Source organism: Austrofundulus limnaeus, unplaced genomic scaffold (assembly GCF_001266775.1).
Source record: "Austrofundulus limnaeus strain Quisiro unplaced genomic scaffold, Austrofundulus_limnaeus-1.0 Scaffold440, whole genome shotgun sequence".
Lineage (NCBI taxonomy): Eukaryota > Metazoa > Chordata > Actinopteri > Cyprinodontiformes > Rivulidae > Austrofundulus > Austrofundulus limnaeus.
In genome coordinates this window covers 151,787-153,552 of record NW_013952842.1, presented here as the reverse complement: position 1 = coordinate 153,552, position 1,766 = coordinate 151,787, and the positions used below count along the sequence as shown (strand labels likewise).

General features: G+C 49.6%; 1 protein-coding gene across 1 annotated transcript in view; it reads right to left on the bottom strand.

Annotated features, from left to right (window-relative positions):
- Nucleotides 1-1,766, bottom strand: part of nfatc1 (nuclear factor of activated T cells 1) — a 33,793-nt gene that overhangs the window by 18,724 nt on the left and 13,303 nt on the right. Inside the window, exon 4 of the mRNA XM_014024809.1 lies at nucleotides 717-919. Coding sequence (XP_013880263.1) covers nucleotides 717-919 — 203 coding nt within the window. The remainder of the gene's footprint in view (nucleotides 1-716; nucleotides 920-1,766) is intronic.

Below are 1,766 nucleotides of genomic sequence, written 5' to 3'. Positions count from 1 at the left end.
GCTGCATACAGAGCTAAAATAACAATGTAGCTTTAGCTGCATACAGAGCTAATATAACAACGTAGCTTTAGCTGCATACAGAGCTAAAATAACAATGTAGATTTAGCTGCATACAGAGCTAATATAACAACGTAGCTTTAGCTGCATACAGAGCTAAAATAACAATGTAGCTTTAGCTGTAAAAGCACAAGCACAGGGTTTTGTTTGAAGGAGCTGAAGCCGTCTCAAAGTCTTTCCGTTTAAACAAAGTTAAATATTTTGCTAACTCAGCAGAGGCCACATTTTAAAAGCCGTGATTAAAGCCCACAAACAGAAGCTCTGCAGAAACCTGAGCTCTTCTTCACATCTGTGTCGAAGCCAAAGCCTGAGGAAGACTCCAGACATGATGAAGGCTGACGGAGGTCTGTGTTGAGACGTAAAAAAAAAACATTCGAAGATGTTTTTTACAGAGCGGCTGCTGTTTATCAGCTCAGACCAGAGTTTCTGGAGCTTTTCTCTCAGAGCTGAAATATTAGGACTTAATGTTGGAAACTGAGTGTGGGGCAGATCTGAGTCAAACCCTCAGCAGGAGGACTCGTTCAGACCGCTTCAGTTTTGAACCGTCTCCAGCTCGTCCTGACTGAGACYTTTAGTTTGATTTATTTAAAGCTTTCTGAAGCCCAGACTGAATCCTCCCTCCAGGATCCACGGCCCCTGCAGGCCCCGGTCCCACTCACATGGCCCGCATGTTGTTCTCAGGCAGCAGGGGGATCTCCAGGACCTTGGTGTTGTTGTGCAGGACCTCGTGGCTCGGCGTGGACACGGTCTTGCCCGTGATGCGGTGGACCTGGTAGAAGGCGTGGGGCCTCAGCAGCCGGTCGTCAGCCGTGCCGATGAAGAGCTGCAGGGTCAGGGGGTCGCTCTCCATGTAGCCCTGGAGCTGTGGGGCAGAAACAACACGTCAGGATGATGAAGATGATGAAGATGATAAATACTGAACATGTTCTGCAGGTGAAACAGGAGCTGCTCCTGATTGGCTGAATCTCACTCTACACCATTAATGACGCTGCTTTGGTTTAAACTCTTTAAATGTTTTCAGTTTCAGCCTGACCAAGTGGTTTAACAGCCGAACTGGCAGATCGGCTGTACGTGCACATCCTCGTGCACATCCTCGTGCACATCCCTGACACTCATCCCAGATAATTATAAGCCTCTGTGGAAAATAGAAGCAGGAATCTGAGTGGAAACGTTGACATGAAGACCACAGATTTCTGTTACGTAACCAGAACCAAAGACCCGACACATGATCCCCTTCAGTACCAGGTCTGTCAGGGACCAGGTCTGCCAGGGACCAGGTCTGTCAGGGACCAGGTCTGCCAGGGACCAGGTCTGTCAGGGACCAGGTCTGTCAGGGACCAGGTCTGCCAGGGACCAGGTCTGTCAGGGACCAGGTCTGTCAGGGACCAGGTCTGCCAGGGACCAGGTCTGTCAGGGACCAGGTCTGTCAGGGACCAGGTCTGCCAGGGACCAGGTCTGTCAGGGACCAGGTCTGTCAGGGACCAGGTCTGCCAGGGACCAGGTCTGTCAGCAGGCAGTCTTTAAATCTAACAAGTTTCTACCAGAAAAGGTCCAGACCCACAGAAACCGTCTGATGTTGGATGTGGAATGTGGTTGGATGCTGGATGTTGGACGGTACTGGTTGTTGGATCTGGTTGGATGTTGGATGTTATTGGATGATGTTGGATATTGTTGGATGTTGGATGTGGTTGGATGTTGGATGATGTTGG